The sequence below is a fragment of the Bemisia tabaci genome, chromosome 6 (assembly GCF_918797505.1).
Source record: "Bemisia tabaci chromosome 6, PGI_BMITA_v3".
Lineage (NCBI taxonomy): Eukaryota > Metazoa > Arthropoda > Insecta > Hemiptera > Aleyrodidae > Bemisia > Bemisia tabaci.
Genome location: NC_092798.1, coordinates 23,064,644 through 23,081,249, shown reverse-complemented (window position 1 = coordinate 23,081,249; position 16,606 = coordinate 23,064,644). Strand labels below are relative to the sequence as shown.

Here is a 16,606-nt window from a genome sequence, read left to right as displayed (position 1 = left end):
CTTCTTTTTCCCTTCAGTGTAACGTTTAAAGAAAAATTTAGCAAATATACGTCCTGATAATTTTTTAATGCTATTCTGTTATTCAATAACAATCGACGTTGAAACTCCCAAACCACGGATTTCGTTATTGGTGTTCAAAAATTTCAGCTCCACTTTTATTTCTGCAAAGGTGAATTAATCGATAAACCTTCCAGATACATGTAATAATGGTTGCCCGTTGCCCCGCTGGTTTTATTTGAAGTTTAGCTCGAGGATGCCCATTAATTTATTAATTTATGTGTTCCAAACTCAGAGGAGGACCACTTGTTAGACTTTTTTGCGACATCACCAACCAAAGTATGTCTAATCTTGATCTGAAAATGTTTCAAAAAATGTTCCGACCTTCAGAGTTCTATCCATGAGGAATGAACAGAATCCACGCCAAATGCGCACTAACAGACTGCGAAAGAAAATCTGTCATCATTTTTCCCTTTACTTTTTACATATAAGTGATGGCAGATGATCTGTTATCATAGTCTGGAAGGACATTAACTTATTTGTCGTGGATTCAAACGGCGTGATAATGTGACGGTCTCTTCCTCTGGTCGTATTACAGGCATCTTGAATTTTGTTAGTGCCGTAGGTCGGGACGGTTTTTATTGTTTGTTGTTTTTTATCACTGATTTTCGTAAAAATGGTGTCGTTTATGGGGGAAAAAAGTCATTGTGTATAAAGTATTTGCAATTATATTTTGAGTTGATCCAAGCAGAAATATCAAACGCCATGGTCCGTTTTTCATGCTTCGAGCTTCGGATTTCGCTGGAATATCGACGTCATATTGTACCTATACTTACCTCACGTGGTATAATAACAATCCTCAAGGTCCGACCACCTCCTTTTTTGAACACGAAAAAAAAAACACATTGGATCGAGAGTCCAGACTCTTGAAAACATTGACAAGAAAAAGGACTCTTGAAGTGCAGTTCTTGAGAAAATTGAGATATTAATGTTTTCAAGAAAAACTAGTCTCAATGCGTGATCAGTGAAAAATTCGCTGCCTAAGTCCAATTCTTAGGCATTTAAGGCTTTCTTTCCGCCATATGGATCCATGTAATTTCGAAACTTGATACACACATTTTTCGAAATAGCAAAAACTGCACTCATGCACCTTGTCCTCCAAGCCCCTCAAACTTTCTTCCCGCCGTAAGGATCCATGTCATTTCGAAACTGCAAACGAGCATTCCTCGAAATAGCAAAAACTGCATTTATGCGGCTCATACTTCAGGCCCTTCAGTCGTACCTTCACTTTAAATCCTTTTTTCGTTATCACCGCCGGAGAAAAAGGACATTGGCCCTCAAAAGCGGCAAAATTGTTTTCAAGGTTACTTACTACTCTATCATCGAGAAAGTGTTCTACGAAGCACGAACATCTTAGGACCGAATGTCTACGAACATTCCACATCAAAACGACAAAAATTACACTTTCAATACCAATACGACAATAAGCTACTTAAAATATACTCGAATCAGCTACATATTCAGGTTTAGGAACCTACCTCACTCATCTTTCAAGAATCAAAGTATTCGAAGTTCGAACAATGGAACTTCACGACCTCCTTCCCAAGTAGCAGTGATCGTGATAAATAGCGATTTTATCGGTTGGTTATCGCGATTATATCGATGGCAATATATTGAGATATCATCGCATTAAAAATTGCTGTACATGAATACATGGCGATTAAATCGCTGCACATCGCAATTTTCGTCGATAAAATCGTGATGAATTTTCGTCGATAAAATCGATATTAAATCGCCATTTATCGCAATTTTTATTTCGAAAATATTGCGATTTGGAACTATAAATTTCAGCCCGGTTTAAAAACAACGAAAGTGCCATTAGTCTCCCTATGCACGTAAGCGTTTTTCTAGAAGAGACAGAATTTACAGTTCCAAATTGCAAAATGCAGTCAACTTTTCGGGCGATAAAAGTGCGATTTTATCGCGATAAGATCAAGGATGTTCATATGTTGATGATCCTGGCAATTTAATCACCGATGAAATCGCAATATATAGCGATTCTTCCTTTGAGAAATGTTACTTGGGTTAGGCAAAAACACATGTTACAACGTAAATCGTTTTCAACCTTCCAACTAATTCACGTTACACCCGAGAGAGTTTGCCGTTGAAATATGATTTTGCGACTCCAATTGACAATAATTGCTCGACTGAAATTTTGGCTTCAGTCCAGCGGGAAAAGATAGGACACTTTGCAATCAAACCCGGCATTTGGTTCTACAACAGATTTTCCTTTCCTGACTAAGTACCTGCACATTTCTTATCAAATCCTCATCGGAACCCTTCCTGCACAGTATCGCCCTGCTTAAGAAGAATCCCGTATGAGCCTTCAAACGTTTCCAAATTTCCTTCGATATAATATGAATTCTGAGGGACACTTGTGAATTTTTCCCTTAGAAATTCTCAAGGAATATTATTGGCGATTAGATTTAGAGTATAGAAGCATTTCAAGAGAGCATACTCATGATTCTTCTGAAGAATAAAATAGTCCAGGAAACGTAACCGCAACACTCGAATAATCCTACGGCGATTTTCCTTAGCAGGGCAGAGTGTGCACAGTCTTCTAGAAGTCATATGATCTGTTTTCAATAACTTAATAATGGGGTCATTGACCTACAGCTTCTCTCTCGTTGCCGGTCACATACCTTAAACTTTCACACAACTATACGAGGAATCGATGATTGTAACTTCATAGCTTGAAAAATGGGCTGCATTTTGCAATTTGGAACTAAAAATTCTAGCCCGGTTTAAAAACAACGTATGTGCCATTAGTTTCCCTATGCACATAAGTGTTTTCTCAGATGAGCCAGAATTTATAGCTCCGAATTGCAAAATGCAGTTTGTTTTTGTTAAAGAGTAACTCTACGAAAGCATTAAGATAAGCATGAATGCTGCTGAAAAATTGTGGTATGTGGACGGAGTAACGGGTTTGTCCGAGAAAACATCCTTATGAGAAACTGGGATTATTTTCAGACGTGCCTTACACAAATTCCGGTATATTTTTGACAGCGGAACCCAAAAAGGACCTTCGTTTTAATGCATCATCTGCGAATTTTTTGAAAAATTAATTTCTTCCTGGGAAAGCTAAGTTTTAAACGGAAATGCCGATTTTTTTCTGGTTATAGGTAACCTTATTTACCAGCATGACCGCTCACACCTCTCTCGAATCACTTTACAACTTTCTAGCAACTTAGAAATAAGAATTATTTGTTGAAAAGTGCTATTATGAAATGGGAAATGTATGAAGAAAGTGAGCAAAAATGCAAAGGTTTAAAGCCAAAGCCCCCCCCCCCCCCCCCCGGGAAAATTGAGTCCAAATCACAAGCGTAAAAAACGATTAAGAACTTTTAACATGAACGGAGGAAAGTAACAATAAAAAATTATAGGGCCCACTAGAGACTCAGGTGAATCCGACGTAGTGTGAAGAACTTTTAGAAATTTATTTATTTATTTTTAATTACCTATTGAAAAACCATTAATAATTGGACGGAGTTAAACAGAAAGGAACCAAGCCACATCGGGATCGAACCGAGAAAAAGAGGTTTAAAGTTTGGCTCCTGCATAAGACTCAATGTAAAACATAAACTTCAAGTTCAATTTCTGCAAAATTTGCTCCAACAAAAACTTTAAATTTTTGGCGATAGATAGTAGAGCAGTGGCTGAGTTCAAAACCACTCATAACTCATTTTTTTCCAAAATGTGGGTTGGTTCCTTTCTGCTTAACTCAGTCCAATTAAAAAGAGACTCAATTAAGTAGAAGCATGGAAGGAAGAAGAACCAAACGATAAAATGATCAAACGTATTCAGCAGAACCACATCAGAGATGGCCTACTTTTTATTTAAGTGGTAATTTTTCAGCCAAAACCAAGTAGGTAATATCCTGACTTAAAACGTCGTATGTATGTATTCTAGTTTTAGTTCCAAGAGAAAACTTGCAGCAACCTGAAGTGGGCTCAGGATAATTCTGTTTAAATCCGTTCAAATGTGAGGGAGTAACATTTTAGTGAGAGCGAAAGAAAGTTTAAAAAAACGGAGTAGCGCATGTTAAGGTAACGGAGGGTGCCTTGCTGCCTTGCCGTGCCGCGAGAAGCGCGAAGCGCTGAAATAAGTAGGCAGCTTATCCGCAAGCCTAGGACGCACAATGTGTAAGCGGATGTATCGCAACGAACTCGGAAGGTGGTGAATCTGTGGAAAGTGAGAGTGACGAAATGAAACCAGGAAGAGGGTGAACCATCGAGGTGACCGCGGAGGAGAAGGGTTCTACAGGTGAGAGGACAGCGGGAGGGAGGAGGAAAGTTCTAAGAAGTGGACGCCGAGGAAGGGTTGAAAACACAGCCCCGTGCAATTAGCCGACCGGCAGCCGGGCCCGGGGAGCTGGCGTCCGAAGCGTCTGCTAATTGAGGCCGCTAATTTTGATGCTGGACTCAGCATCAAAACTGATGCAGCATCAGAAAAGGAGCCGGGAGTCGGCTTCACCAGGTGAAGCCGCCTCAACGGCATATGCGCTCCCCCGGCGCACTGATCGAGGCGGCATGAAAGTCCGCGCCGGGCCTCCGCCTCGCGCGCCGATGCGGCTCCGTTTATGATGCTCCCTAAAACCTCAGCTATAAATCCCTGCTCTTGATTCAATCAGATTTCAGCTTAGATCAAAAGGAAATCCGCTCAAATTAAGAGGCTTGGTTCTTGATTTAAGCTTAAATCTGATTGAATCAAGAGTATTTTTTCTTGTCGATGTTTTTAAGAGTCTGGACTCTAGATCCAATGTGTTTTTTTTCAGTGCGGTCCATCCGATGCAATACACGCTATTCTTACCCGTCACGTGCGAATACAAGCGAGTGAAGTGTCGGGGAAAAGCTGCCGTACCTGGTTGGACGGCGGTTGGCATGTACCACATATTAGCAGCTGCAAGACTGCATGAATACTTCAAGCATTGCGTCAAATACAGTGCGGTCAGCAGCGGTCAGCGTGAAACGCATGGCGCCTACTAGACCTCATAAATACTTCACGCATTGCGTCAAACACAGTATGCATTCAGCGGCGGTCGGCGTGAAATGCATAGCGCCTACAAGACTGGAGGAATACTTCACGCATTGCGCCAAACACAGTGCGGTCAGCGTGAAGCTGGCGCGGCGGCGGAAGTTAAAATTATTAAACCACATTAATGTTTGTTCTTGCATAATTTTTACGCTCATTTCTTATAAATGGAAGGCCTTGTTCACACAGCGATAGGTTTACGGAACTTAACTTTCGCGCAAAGCTCCGTGAACTTTTGCTAAAAGTGTTGTCGGGGCTTTCGCATAAAATGTGTGCAACACGAGTAAACGCGTCTAACGCACCCCTCCCCTCCCCCTCCATGTTCACTTGATGGTTCTTATCAAGACCAATCCACACAGGTCAGTCATTGCGCAGCTTTTCTGAAATCCACTCCCCCGCCCGGCCCTAACTCGCAGCACTCAGTGCTACGTCACAATGGGTGCTCCCATAAGAAATACATTGCAGGCACTCAATACTACGTCACTCCGCAGTAAAGCTCTAAAACTCGTCCACGGGAATGACTGACCTGTGTGGATTGGTCTTGGTTCTTATTGATGTTTCAAGACGAATGAGAAGGGGGCGGCAAAATACAGGCGGCGCATGGGCGGCAAGTAGGTGAATCCGGCCCTGTCGCGGATACCTCGTGCATAGATACGCGGTTCTGACTTGAGTCCCTTTATACCGAGAGTCAAGACAATTCGGCTCATGGATGTCACAAACGGGAATAAAGATTACAGAAATTGAACGTTTTTCGTAATCTTTGATCGGCCCATTCTCAAATGCCTTTCTCCGTTCCTCCTCTCATTCCGTTTGTTCCTTGCCAAACCCGTAATTCCCTGGTCCATTCCAGATTATGATCTTTGCAATTGGTGAAAATGTAATCTTTATTCCCGTTTGTGACACTGTGGAGGCCTAAAATACGGGAACCAATCAGAAATGGATTCAAATTGTCTTGACTCTCAGTATAAAGGGACTCTAGTTCTGACTAGAATACGGCCGGTCGCTCGGGTGGCACGTCCCGGGAGGATCAAACGCATTTGACGAATGTGCTTGCATTGTGCAGCACTTAACTCCACGGCCGAAATGGTGGTTCGTCCACGTCTCACGGTTGAAAATATTTAGAGACCCAGGAATTTTCAGCCGGGGTGTTTGCCTCGGCAAGAATTTTCCTTCCCTCTTTTTCCGGCTCATTTTTGTTTCTTCCAGTGCTCCCATTTCTGGAACTAGTTCCGAACTCCGGAACTTTTGAGATTCCCGAGACGTTTCGAATCCTCTGCATTTTCCGGAACTTTTGAAAAATCGTAAGGGAATCACGGAACTATTGACGGTCATGAAGCGGGAGAAATTAGAACGAAAGAGTTCCGAATCCCGGAACTTTTGACGGGCATGGAATGAGAGCACTGGTTTCCTCGGGGTCTCTTTCACCCTTGAAGCTAAATTTTATGATTTTTTTTCTTTCCTTTTTTCGGATGACAATTTTATCGCCTTCCTCAGAGGAACATGAGAAGGAACATTGCCTTAGTAGCATAGAGTACATAGAGTCGTAATGTAAATGGGAGAGCTGGCGCCATGTCCTGCTCGACGCGTTCCGAGCCCGGTGTGCGCCGAGTTCGGGTCACTTTTTCGATACATGTTCGATCCAATATGGCGGTATGGAATACGTGGTGATTCCTATCTTCTTTGTTTACATCAGATGGCCGGGTACCCGTGTATCGCAAACAATCGATTATGTATCGAAAAAGTGACCCGGCGTCACACAGGAGTCTCGGAATTCGGGACCTGGAAAATGCTTAAAAGTGGCGCCAGCTCACCCACTTACATTACGACTCTAGGTACTCTATGCTTAGTAGCGACGACTGTTAAGAAAAACTATTGAAGAGTTTGTGAAGGAAGCGTATCGATTAGGGCCGTTTTCAGGCTCACCTTAGCTGATTTTCGCAATCGAGGAATTGACCGCGGCACACTCGCGAGCAACGCCTTGCGCAGAGACGCAAATTTGTCGTAAGAGAGCGGCTGCATGACAAAGTGATAACTCAGCTGACGACTCCTCTTGCTATCATTTTCTACAATGGATATCCTACGGATATCCAAAGGATATTCGAAACATAGGCTTAGTAGCCATTTAGATATCCTACGGATATCCAAAAATCACGGATATTGTGCGGATATCCACAGCGTATTGTGTGCTATCTGGGTAAGTTGTTTATCCGAGGAAATGCTATATCGGAAGTACCAATCATTATTAAAGGAACAAGCATGTTGCCAAAATCACCGATAAACAGAGGTATATTTATAAAAAAAATTAAATAAATGCATGAGAAGTTACTACAACGTTATTTAAATGTTTGTGCAGGGCCGGATTTAGGGGGTGGCAAATTTTGCAATTTTGTTAATGTAGCTATACCTAAAGAAAATTCGGATTCAGAAAAAAAATAACAAACCAGAAAAGGTAACAAAATCGCTCATTTCCTGAGAGTGTATCTCTAATTTTATCGTCTCTCTGTGATACAATAGACAGCACTTTTAATTAGTCGAGTTAAGACAAAGAGAGAAACCAAACACGGAATTTGGCCTGGAACGACGCGGCGCAGAGAGCAACGATGACGAGAACTTGAGATGAAAAGGAGAAACCCGCAGCGCGGCGGTCGGCATGTAACACATATTAGCGCCTACAAGACTGCATGAATACTGCACGCATTGCGTCAAAGACAGTGCGGTCGCTGCGGTTAGCAGCGGGCGGCGGCGCGGCGCGGCATGAGTCGACGCATACCGCCTTCAAGACTGCATGAATACTTCACGCATTGCGCCAAACACAGTCGTGTGGTCAGCGCGGCAGCGGAACTTACAATTATTAAACCACATGCATGGATGAATATATACTACGTATTCATCCATGCCACATGTTTGTTCTTTCATAATTTTTTCGTTCATTACATATATATGGAAGGCCTTGTCCACACAGAGAAAGGTTTACGGAACTTAAATTTCGCGCCAAGTTCCGTGAACTTTTGCTAGTAGTGTTGACAGGGCTTACGCAAAGAATGTGTCCAACTCGAGTAAACGCAGGTATGCATAACGAGTATGCACCCCTCCCCCTCCCGCTCGTTCACTAAAATTTTCCTTGAAAAAATGTCTTGAATTTTTCATAGACTTTTCTTCGCACACAGAATCAAAACCACAGAGGTCTGAAACAACTGACGCCGAACAGTTATTTTCATTGAAAAAATAAAGTACCTATCTATGACAAGGAAGTCATACAAGATCGCAAACCGAGTTACGTATTTTGGGGATTTCACCGTCGAAATTAAGGGAAAGGCGCTGTTTTAGCAAATACATCACCAAAAATAATAAACCGCCTGTATACAAAGAAAACAAATTACCTATACTGAACAGGATCGCATTTAGCAAAAAGGATCCAGCGCGATTGCAGTGTTTTCAAAACTGTGCCACTTCTTTTCTTTTAAAAATACTCAATATATGTACGGTATTAAAATTTACACAATTACTTTTCTTTAAAGTTATAAGAATTTTTTGGTAGGAAGCAAAAACGATTTGCTATTCTGGGAGATTTTTTTAGATAATTATGAAGAGGCAACATTTTTACGACACTGTAATCGCGCTGGTTCCTTTTTGCTAAATGCGATGGTTATCTTTACTCCTTTTTTTACTGTTTCAGAACAAGTGCCTACGATTACCTACGAGATACGTGTTTTTGGAGTTAACTCTAAAATCTCTGCATACCTCAAGTTCTTTGCGTTAAGGTGACGTTCAAATTTTTTCGACCAAAATATTTTGATGGCGGATGAGAGACAGCTCTTACTCCCTATTTCTGCAGCTAGCGCAAAACCGACAAAAATTGAGGTGCGTGGTTTGTGAGTTCCACCGTCGCGTCGGTATCCACATTGCAACGTTTAAAAAAAATAGTAGGGCATGTTTTTTTCCTTTGAAAGAAAGCAACTTAAATATCTACTTTAAATTGTAAAATTTTAAAGGAGGAAATTAAGTAAGGTAAGTAACAGGATATTTCAAGAAAATTTTTAGTTATAAACCCCCCCCCCCCCCCGCAAAAAAATATATGAATAAATTGAGGAGTAAAATACGTATACAACATCGCATTTAGAGAGCATATCTTTCCATACATGAAGGATTGTGGATGAATGTTCACGGAATAGGAACCTTGACTTGGCTTAACGCTTTGCGCGCTGATAAAACGCCTTCAAATATGAAGGGTATGCAACTAGTTCTCCTGATGAATAGCTTTGTCTGTTACCAGGCGTTTTGTGAGGCTGTAAAATACGTAGATGGCCGAAGTGAATGCCAGTTTGATACGACGTGTAAATTAGGTAAATGTGTTTTTGACATGTGGAACTATTCTTGCTCCTTGATTAAAATCGACATTTACGGACTGAATGATGTAAAAAGATTGCTGTGCTATGGTTGAAAAAAATCGCAATTTTATAGCATTAAATAAGTCGTAAATTTATTTACATTTTTTCATTGCAGTGTGCCACATAGGTACCTAATAATAAGAATATAAAGAAATGAGGATTTGAAATGAAATGTGCAATACCTGGCACTGGAATTTTAGAACAGATTGTAACGAACGAGCTCAATGGTTGAAGGTGGATTTTCAAATGAAATGTTGAGGCTTGCAAAATAATTAACTGAGAATAGAGTAATTTATGGCTGTACTATATATTGTTTGAACAATATTTGTAACTTTTTTTAAGCCATCGAAAATTTTTTGGGCCACACCAACCTCTCCTCAACCCGGTTTCTACAACGTAAAGCACAGCATTACCAAACACTTTTCGATGGCTGGAAAAAGTGACAAATATTGGTAAAAAATATTGAACTTTTCCTAATCCTTCTCCTAAGTAATCCTTGCCCCTTGTAAAAATCAGCTGTCCGCCTTAGAAGGAATGGAATCGCCACAACTATCATTTAGCTATAATTGCAATCAATCCTACTGAAAATGATGAGTATAAATAGGCAAAGAATTTTACTGATAGGTATATAAATGCAGCAAATTTTTATCATACTTCTGTTTCTCCTGAGGTCTTAGAAATGTTGTTCATCAAATATTCAGACTCTGATTTGAGAAGACAATACCTAAGACACTTCAAATGCGTATCCATGGCCAAAAAGCATGACCACTTACCTCCATTGCAATATTTCAAAATTTCCGCTATTTTATTAATTTGGCATACCTCAAAATTTAGGTATACAGAGTTATCTGCTAATTATGGGGAAAAATCAAGAAAGTTTTCAAGAAATAACGTTGATCAATTGTCCGAAGCAAAATTAAGTTTGGCAGGTCAGCAACATCGCAGACAGAGGTACATGGTTGCGCACTTTGGCCATCGATTTGGGTGATTTCAATAGTTACTCGTTAATAATTTGAAATTTTAATGGCACACGAGGCCTAAGGCAGAAGGGATCGCTTAAAGAGAGAGATTAATAAAACCAGTGGTTCAAAGTTTGAAGTTTTAAACAAAGCAAAAAAAAAATTAAGAAAATACAGATTGCGGACACTTCAAGATTAATGTTAAATTATTTAATTAAAGTTAAAATTTAACGAGCTTCAGCCTGTTTTCATTTACAATTTTTTTTAAAAAAAAAAAAACAGAAAAACTTATTACGAGTTATTCAAAATTTATGGCAGGAATTACTGTTATGATTGCATGAGGAACATCATTAAGAAAAATGTCTTTAGTAAGCATGATTTGTTTATTGACAACAAAAAATGCTTCATTTGCAGTATGTACAAATTTTACATTATTGGAAACACAATGACAAAAACCATGTACAAAAAATAAAAAGGATAAAAACTAATATACACATTCTTACAATTGTCAAGTCCAGTTAGAGGCACTGAGCTACATCTCTTTGGATGCTTCCGTGGCCTTGATTTACATGATATTTTCTAGTAATCTACTTTAAGAATGCCAAAATTTATAAACAGGATAGTCAAACAAACCAATTGTTTTTAATGGCAATACTCTGCCAAGCTATAACTGTGAAGTCTTTCAGATTCATAATATGTAGGTATGCGAAAATAATATGAGACAGTCCATGAGTCAACACTCCATTCACTCTTGATTCTGTTTCGGAGCGTGAAATTATTATTGAAAATCTCGCAAAATTTACAAAGATATTCTCTCTCTCAGTTTTTTTACTCCTCCTCGACGTAACTTCCAATGTAAATTAAAATAAGAGAGATCAAATATTGCCAAGCAAGCATCTTTTTATCCCATTTGATTGCTTTTGCTATATGAAAGATGGCTGCAAGCCTTTCATTACGACATTGTAATCCATGATTATCAAATATTTGAGGAAAGAAACCAAAACTGACAAATCATCCAGTAAAATCTATGATTGTAGGTACATTATATAATCGAATTGAAATTGCCATGGCCTTCCTAGTGGTCATATAGGAAGTTACCTTTTTTTCAAAATTATTTAGGAAAATCATAGCTTGAAGGCAATGTTTCATTAAATAATCAAAACATACAAGAAAATCCTGTGAATAAATATGCTTGACAGTGGCAACTGATATCTACGGGCTTGACAAAATAAGACAAACTTCTTACATCATAGGTAAGAATGGACTACCTCAACAAACCGAGGAACTATTGACTTGTAAGATTACTGATACTCTATGAACAATGTGAGCAAATATTATTGTAAGACACTGAGTTTCTTGCCCTCTTTTTGAAATGGCAAAAGGGTCAATTTGATTACCAATCAGACTTTATGGCAGTTGTCGAATACATTATGCATAATAAGAACAACATAACTTGAATAAAACTAATGGTAAATTACTTCTTTTGACTGACAAGAAACTGCAATTGAAATTTGAATAAGTCGTACTTAAGTAGGAAGTTGTCTCCTAAATCGCGGGTGAGACGCTCGATTTACATTTTGAAATGCTACCTAGTATCATACCATATTTGAAAATTGCCTTGTTTTGTTTTGCCCAATATGATGTACGATATCAGTAATAAGTTTGTGACAAAAAAACTGCCTAGCAGATTTGGCATCAAGTAAAAAACAGGAACTGGTAAATTTGTACAGTAGAGTGGTCAAACTTTATACAACTTCCCAAACACATTCATGATTCAAAACTTCAAGGAAACAGGTAAGACTAGGAAAGTCAATAATCACGATCTCTGTATCTATCAGATCTGTATCTTCGATCTCTGTCACGGTTTTCTCTGTCCCTGTCTCTACCGCTATCTCTACCACCATCTCTACCAGTATCCCTGCCTCTGTCTCTTTCTCGCACTCTCCCCATGTCTCTGTCACGACTTCTTTCTCTGACACGCTCCCTCTCACGACTTCTACTTCTATCTCTATGCTTCGTTTTTTCTTTTGGTCGCTTGTCTCGCTTATGTTTTCTGTCATAGTCACGATCATAATCTCTCTCGTGATCCCTATCATAATCTCTACTTTTCTCTGGAGTTCTCTCTCTTCGAGAACGATGGGGTCGTTCCTTGGCAACGGCTTCCAAGTCATATTTTGATTCATCATACTGCTTAACTTCCGCTTCTTCTTCCTCTTCATCGTCTTCCGAACTCTCTACAATGTCTTCGAAATCATCATCCAGTGCTGAGATCTTAGGATCAAGTTCGTTACTTTCTTCTAAAATGTGCCTTTTTTGTATTCTTGGAAGAATCACATCACACACTCTATCTTCCCGTAAAAGCTCATCTATAAATTCATCCATGTGTACCAGTTCAAAAACACCTTGGCGATTCTGGCGTCTGAGTTTCCTACTGTCATTGTACAACGGCTCCAGATACTTATAACAGTCTAGTGAAGTACCAACTAACCGCATATAAAATGCTCCAAGTGCACGCACGTACTTGAACTCTTCATTCTTGATAAACTCCACAATAATGTCCTTCTCCGGTTGAATTTGAAGCATTTTCAAGATCAGACACAGGAACGGAGTGGGCTTGATGTTACCACCGAAAACACCTCCTATAAAACGTAATTCCATGGCTTTGTCGACCATTAGTTCTGCTGTTAGGGCGAAACATTCTTCTTTCCAAAACTTACTGTCGTAAATACGAGAACGAATAATTTTTTCCACTAGATATTGAGGATTAGTTCCTTTAACCGACTTGGCATCCTTCACAGTTCTGTTCGCCATTTCTTCAGTATTCACAACACATACACCGCACAGATGAAAAGTTCTTGAGGACTATAACACGATGTGAAACCGATTATAATCAAAGATCGAAATACTATGTAAAATTAGAGAAAATTTTAATTATTCCCGAATCATAACAGCCGAACGGCACTTTTCGTTTATCTAACCTCTTTCGTAAACAACGCGGTTCGGTGGATTGATAAATGGTGGATGTTCGGACGGCTCCGCCGGAAACCGGAAACGCACCACAGTTCCCGCCAAATCATGTTACTACTAAGCGCGGCAAATTTGAAATGTCGGACGTCGCTCATGTCGCGCGTCGCTGATGGTCGGACCGTAATGTAACTCACAAAACGATATCAATCACTTTTTAACGATTACTGTTACAGCTTATTTTGTGTGTGACACGGAGGTCACAGTTTTTTTGTATTTTTCTACGAAGAGGAAAACTAAATCTAACTTAGTTTTAGTTATCACCATAATAACTCTTTCTGTGATTAAAAATTATACAATTATTTGAAATTATTCCTCTAGGCGCAAAAAAATATTGTTGAAATCGAAAAGACTAATGTTTTGATGCGATACTCCACATCCATGTGAGTTTACACTGTCTCTGACCGTTTTAAAGTTTAACCGTCAAAAAGATAAAACGCCTGCAAAAACGACAAATACAACATACCCTTCTAGAATTAGTGGTTTGAGTTTCCATCTGTAATTCGTTGATCCTTTTATCAAGATATTTTTTACTATTCGACCAGTTGTCAATCCCTTATCACAAGTATACGTTACCTGGTTCTTTATCTCACAATCAGTCGCTCATGGCGTAAATGGTAAATAATACGTAAACGGTAAAAATAAAAATAAAAAAGTTATGTTCTTCTAAAATGGTTTCTCGATTTTCCAAAATTCCGATTTTGTTTTCTTTATCTTTCAGCCTCGTCTGCGTTGAGGAGTAATGAATTGGCATTAGAATTTTGAAATACTTAAATATGAAAAAAAAAAAAGAGAGAGGGGACTCATTTATACAATTAAGTGTATCGATAATGAAACCTCCAATTAAACCAAGTATCTTGGTTTTCGACGTTGCAGTCTTCCTGTCATTCTTGGCATAGGAATACTGGATTCTCGCTTCTGGACTTTTTCCCCGTTGAAGAAAAAGACAAAATTTCTTCTTGCGTCGCTCCTAGGACTCCACTAGGACTCCATTTTACACTTGAGACTGGGATCAGTGTTGATTGGCTCAATATTATTCCGAACTTCGCAAGTTAGATACTTCCTTCGGACTGCTGGGAGTTCGACCACAAACTCAGTGAGGAGCAAATTATGCTGCGGCTGAGGTTTTCGCACGATAACAAAGCTATCTGCCTGCAAGTTAAATATGATCGGGGGGGGGGGGGGGGTATAAGTTCTGTTAGCTCTGACTTAACACCGTGAAGAATAAGAGGTGATCTTAAGAGGCAAAAACACCTTATATTTCTGTCGTCTAAAAAGACTGAAGATAAAGTTGCTTACAGGAAAGCTCAGTCTAAAGTTAGGAGCCTCATAACACGGAAGAAGAATGAAGCTTGGGAAAGCAACTGTTCTAGAATTAACACCTACCTAGGGGGGAGAAAAAGTGCTGAGAGCTGGAAGTTAATTAAAGGTTTACGTAGAGACATGAAGCGCGACATCGTTTCTCCGATATCACTTAAAAAACTGGAGGATCATTTTAAAGATCTTTTGACGGAAAGGCGCCCAGAGTTTCGAGACAACAGCACGGACAACGGAAGAATGAACAACTTGGAGATCCACACTTGTGACATAATTAAAGCGGTTAAAGAGCTAATTAATGACAAAGCACCGGGTCCTGGTGGGATTCCTGTCGAGTTGGTCAAGTACGGGACTGCCAAGCTCTTTGAGTGCCTCAGAAAACTGATGCAACAATGCATCAGGGGTGACGAGGTACCAAGGGAGTGGAAGGAGTCTTGGATCAAGGCCATCTACAAAAAGAAGGGAAGGAAGGACGACTGTAACAACTACCGGGGGCTCTCAGTGACCGGGACAATAAGCAAAGTGTACGGGAAGATACTGAAAGCGAAGATCGAGGACGAATGGCAGTATCACGAAGCAGAGGAGCAGGCTGGTTTTAGAGCTGGCAGGTCTACGATAGATCACCTCTTTGTTATTGTCCAGGTCATTGAGAAGAAAATGGCCGTAGCTCAGGAACTGCATTTAATTTTTGTGGATCTCCAGAAGGCGTATGACAGCGTGCCGTTGGTGAAACTTTGGGAGGCCTTGGAAAAATCGAATTTTAACGGGGGGTTGATTGATGCTGTCAAGCGATTTTATAAAGGGAGTTTTACCAAAATTAAGTATCATGGGGGGTTGTCAGCGGGATTTTATGTGACTAAGGGTTTAAAACAGGGATGTTGTTTGTCGCCAACATTATTTAAAATTTATCTCGAGTGCGTGCTAAAAGAATGGAAAAAGAAATGCTCTGGTATGGGTGTCCCCTTGGGTGATCTCGAAACTCTGTTTACTCTGTGCTTTGCTGATGACCAGGTGGTGGTTGCTCAAGATCAAGATGACGCGGAATACATGATGCGCAAGCTAGTAGAAGAGTATCGGAAGTGGGGTCTGGAAGTCAGCATATCCAAATCTGAGAAGATGACTTTTGGCGGTGATCAGCAAAGCATTGAGTTGGAGGATGGGCAGCAGATCAAAGGCTGCGAGCACTTTAAGTACTTGGGAGTGCGGTTGACCCAGGATGGAAGGACGGATCAAGCTATCAGGGAAAGGAACACCTTAGCAAGGAAGGCTATAGCGATGTTAAATGGAATCCTCTGGGATCAGCGGATTTCTAAAGATAACAAGAGGAGGATATACAACGCTGTAGTCAAAAGTATATTAACATACGGATGTGAAGTTTGGCAGCTGAAGAAACGGACACAGGATATGCTAAGAGCAACGGAGATGGATTTCTGGAGAAGGTCAGCTGGAATTTCTAGGAGAGATCGGGTCCGTAATGATAGAGTGCGTCAGATAATGGAAGTCGAAAATGACATCGTGTTCGACGTCATGACCAAACAACTTGTTTGGTATGGTCATGTCAATAGGATGACGGAAGAGAGGCTGCCAAAAAAGATGCTTGATTGGGTTCCTCCTGGGAGGAGACGTAGGGGACGCCCAGTGAGAGGTTGGCGACAGGGGGTGTTAAATGAGATAAGAGATTGTCAACTCCCTGATGACCTGTGGGAAGACCGAGCTTTGTGGCGATTAGGCGTCGCACAGCGCCAAAGAGCGCTATAAAAGCGACTCATGTATATATATACATTCAGTGGTGGTGGTGGATAGGAATTACGTAAAAAATTAACAACTGAG

At 40.2% G+C, this 16,606-nt stretch overlaps 1 protein-coding gene across 1 annotated transcript; it reads right to left on the bottom strand.

The window, feature by feature from the left end:
• Positions 1–10,799: 10,799 nt before the first annotated feature.
• Prp38 (pre-mRNA processing factor 38) lies at positions 10,800–13,449 on the bottom strand. Its single transcript, XM_072301716.1, has one exon. It carries the CDS (start codon positions 13,244–13,246, stop codon positions 12,245–12,247), a length of 1,002 nt encoding a protein of 333 aa, XP_072157817.1. The 5' UTR covers positions 13,247–13,449; the 3' UTR covers positions 10,800–12,244.
• Positions 13,450–16,606: the final 3,157 nt, after the last annotated feature.

Bases quoted from the DNA above. Each gene is read 5' to 3' on its own strand.
- Prp38 (XM_072301716.1), bottom strand. From the start codon at position 13,246: ATGGCGAACAGAACTGTGAAGGATGCCAAGTCGGTTAAAGGAACTAAT.